Source organism: Dendrobium catenatum, unplaced genomic scaffold (assembly GCF_001605985.2).
Source record: "Dendrobium catenatum unplaced genomic scaffold, ASM160598v2 fragScaff_scaffold_1058, whole genome shotgun sequence".
In the NCBI taxonomy this organism is placed as follows: Eukaryota; Viridiplantae; Streptophyta; class Magnoliopsida; order Asparagales; family Orchidaceae; genus Dendrobium; species Dendrobium catenatum.
Genome location: NW_021319520.1, coordinates 758,211 through 761,307, shown reverse-complemented (window position 1 = coordinate 761,307; position 3,097 = coordinate 758,211). Strand labels below are relative to the sequence as shown.

The 3,097-nt window shown below is 39.8% G+C and overlaps 1 protein-coding gene across 2 annotated transcripts in view; it reads left to right on the top strand.

Moving 5' to 3' along the window:
• Positions 1 to 312: 312 nt before the first annotated feature.
• LOC110113022 overlaps positions 313 to 3,097 on the top strand; it is a 23,107-nt gene continuing 20,322 nt past the window's right edge. Inside the window, exon 1 of one of the 2 annotated variants that reach the window (XR_002305107.2) lies at positions 313 to 735. Coding sequence is in view for 1 of the 2 variants with exons in the window: in XM_020845434.2 (XP_020701093.1) it covers positions 547 to 735 (189 nt within the window). In the remaining variant the exon portion in view is untranslated. The remainder of the gene's footprint in view (positions 736 to 3,097) is intronic. The other variant, XM_020845434.2, reaches the window with a different exon arrangement.

The window sequence follows — 3,097 nt, the reverse complement described above, 5'->3', positions numbered from 1 at the left end:
ATAATAAGAACTGGAAAAAAAAATGGAGTTATTTAAAATTCTAAATAAGTTTTTCCCAAAAAAAAAAAATCTAAATAAGTAATATAATTCGACATTATTTGACTACTAAAATTGATAACTAATTCATTAGATCACTTCTAAAAGTTTTAATGACCATAATTAAATTAATCCATTTTATATTTGAATCAAATTTATTAATTTGAATGCACTTTTTGAATATTTTTACACACTCTAATAAGAAAATATAGCATAAAAAGTTTTAATGTGTGAATATAAATCCCCCAAAAAAATGGCTTATTTTAGATGAAGCTTCGGATTTCTCTCGTAAAGCTAAAATCTCTTCTAATTCCCGACTCTTCTTCCTCGGGATATTGTTTTCTTTACTTTTATGAGAACGCGGCCTCCTCCTACTGCTTATCTTCAGGAGCACGCACGCCTCGACTCGATCGGCATAAGGCGAAGTCTGTGTTTTAATCGCTGGCGTCTTCCCGGAAGGATCAGGCTGCTATTGCATCGCTGGGCGATGCTGCAAGAGTGGGGCGGGTGATGGAGAAGCCGTTGTTGGCGACTGGACGGCTGGAAGACCGCGTGCCGCTCTCCGATGTGGTTGCGGATTGCGTGCGTCGTTGGTTCCGGGATACCTTAGAGGAGGCCAAGACCGGGGATGCCATGATGCAGGTCCTTGTCGGCCAGATGTACCAGAGCGGGTATGGCGTTCCTCCGAACGAACAAAAGGTGCGATTCATATTGCGTTAGGGTTTACATGCCTGGGGACGTGATAATCTGTATTAGGTAGATTTAAGATGGTCGTTGTTCATATTGTTTTGAGTAATTACTTATAATTTATTAGACTGTGCTTGATTTCCAACTGCTCAGTGTTATCATAATGTACCGTAATGATGTTTTTTGTATAATGGACCATTCAAGTGAGTGGCGTTTCAAATGATTGAATGATAGTTTCTTGGAGTTCTGCACTCCAGCTTGAAGAATCTGCCGGGCAATTTCCAATTGCTTTTATTATTAATGTTGCTTGCCGGAATGTTTGCTGCTGTAGAAGGATACGAAGTTTAACGCTGTAGTTTTGCACGAAGACCCAAAACACATACATATAAGAGAGATTGGTGCAAAAAGTGTAAGAGAAGACATATTTTTACATGAAAATTTCAAGAAAAGAAAAATTTACAGGGCCTAGCTCAATTGAAATGATTATACAATTGTTTATATTTGATCACAAGTGATGCCCTCCATCAAACAAGAGGGATTAATAAAGTACGTATCATATTATTGAGGTTGAAAGAACCTTGTGGTAGAAAATCAACATAAATCCAAATGCTTAAGTTAGAAGTCAGAGTTGATGTTGCCAGCATACATACATCCTGTAAGTGATGCAGTGTGATGGTATTATTGGCGATGGTAGGTGGTGTAGCCAATAAGTGTTGGATTAGTCGGCTGATGGTGATCGGAGAATTGTAGTCAGGTAATGGTGGTCTCAAGATCGTAGTTGGGTGATTGTTGTCCAAGGTTCATAGTTGAAGGGTGATGGATGTCGAAAAGAGCACTCCTCTTATTATTCTTGCACTTCTACCTTTATCTATGTGTGTGTTAGATATTCGTACAAAACTAAGGTGTAAACTTTTTAATTTTTATCTCTATATCGCTGCGAATGTTCCGACATGCAATAATTAACTTCTAGGAAGTTTTTTAATTGAGATGGGATTAACTTATTTTATTTCTTGTATCCTAGGGTCATTAGGTAGTGGTATCACTAGGATTGGACTGTTATAATATAGTGAATATTTTGGAATGGCAGAACCTTCAACCTTGAAGTAACAATTGGCCACAATTTGAAGGGTTTCTTCTCCAAAGTTTTTTCGTTGGGTTTTAAACGAGAAAGGACTTGATCTTTCAACTTTGCCTCTCTTTTGTTGAAGGATGGAAGCATCAATTTATCAAATACCAAGGGCTGGAAACACGTTGTGTGGTTTATGAATAGGACCAGATACTCTGTGGAAAATCTTGGGAGTCTTATTCTTTTGCTTGTTAGGTTTGCTTAAATTTAGTAGTTTTATTTCAATGCCTATGCTTGAAGGGATATGGACGTGTAATTATACCCTGTCCTAGTTTTGTCCTGTTAGTTTATTTTTACTTTCTTTTTAAGTATTTGGACTTTCATGTTATAAACCTATGTTGTTTTGGTTGAACTTTTTGCTTTATGGGGTTCTTTAAAATTCCCATAACATGTTTTCTACCAAATAAAAATAACCCTGTAAATATTTATTGTTATTTATTACAAGTTGAAATCAATATAAATCAACCACTATGTCACATATTTTTTGGCCAATGCTGTATATTTATTTACTGTTTTATTTTGATGTAGCAATAATAATTATTTCATGGCAGTCGGACTTTCGTTGTATCAGATGTTTAAAACAACTGTTGTTCTTTCACTAAAAGTTGTATGAAGTGATTTGTGCAATAGTGGTGACTAACTTATTTTGTGCACCCTGGATTTTTTTTTGAGGGATTTAAACCCTTGCTGACTCATGGGAAGGCCAGAGAAAATACCACGTGAGCTATTAGTCATTAACATTGTGATGCGGACCGCCGCTGACCGGCCGAGGAGGAAAAACAACTGTTGTTCTTTCACTAAAAGTTGTATGAAGTGATTTGTGCAATAGTGGTGACTAACTTATTTTGTGCACCCTGGATTTTTTTTTGAGGGATTTAAACCCTTGCTGACTCATGGGAAGGCCAGAGAAAATACCACGTGAGCTATTAGTCATTAACATTGTGATGCGGACCGCCGCTGACCGGCAGAGGAGGAGGCGTGCGGGCCGCCGCCGGCCGGCAGAGGAAGTGCCGGCGACCCCGGAGCACGCGGCATCGGCCGGGAAGGAGACCGCGCGGGTTGATCCGCCAAAGGCGACGCGGGCGCGAGACTTGACGCGGAGCGGAGCGGGGGGTCGGCTTGAGCGGAACCGGTCCATTTCTGGACCGGTTTGGCTCGGGTCTGGCCTGAGCTGTGCGGTTCAGCTTGGGCAGCCCACTAGTGGGTTTGGTTTGGTCTTTTGCTTGCTATAAGTAGGGATTAAGGGGG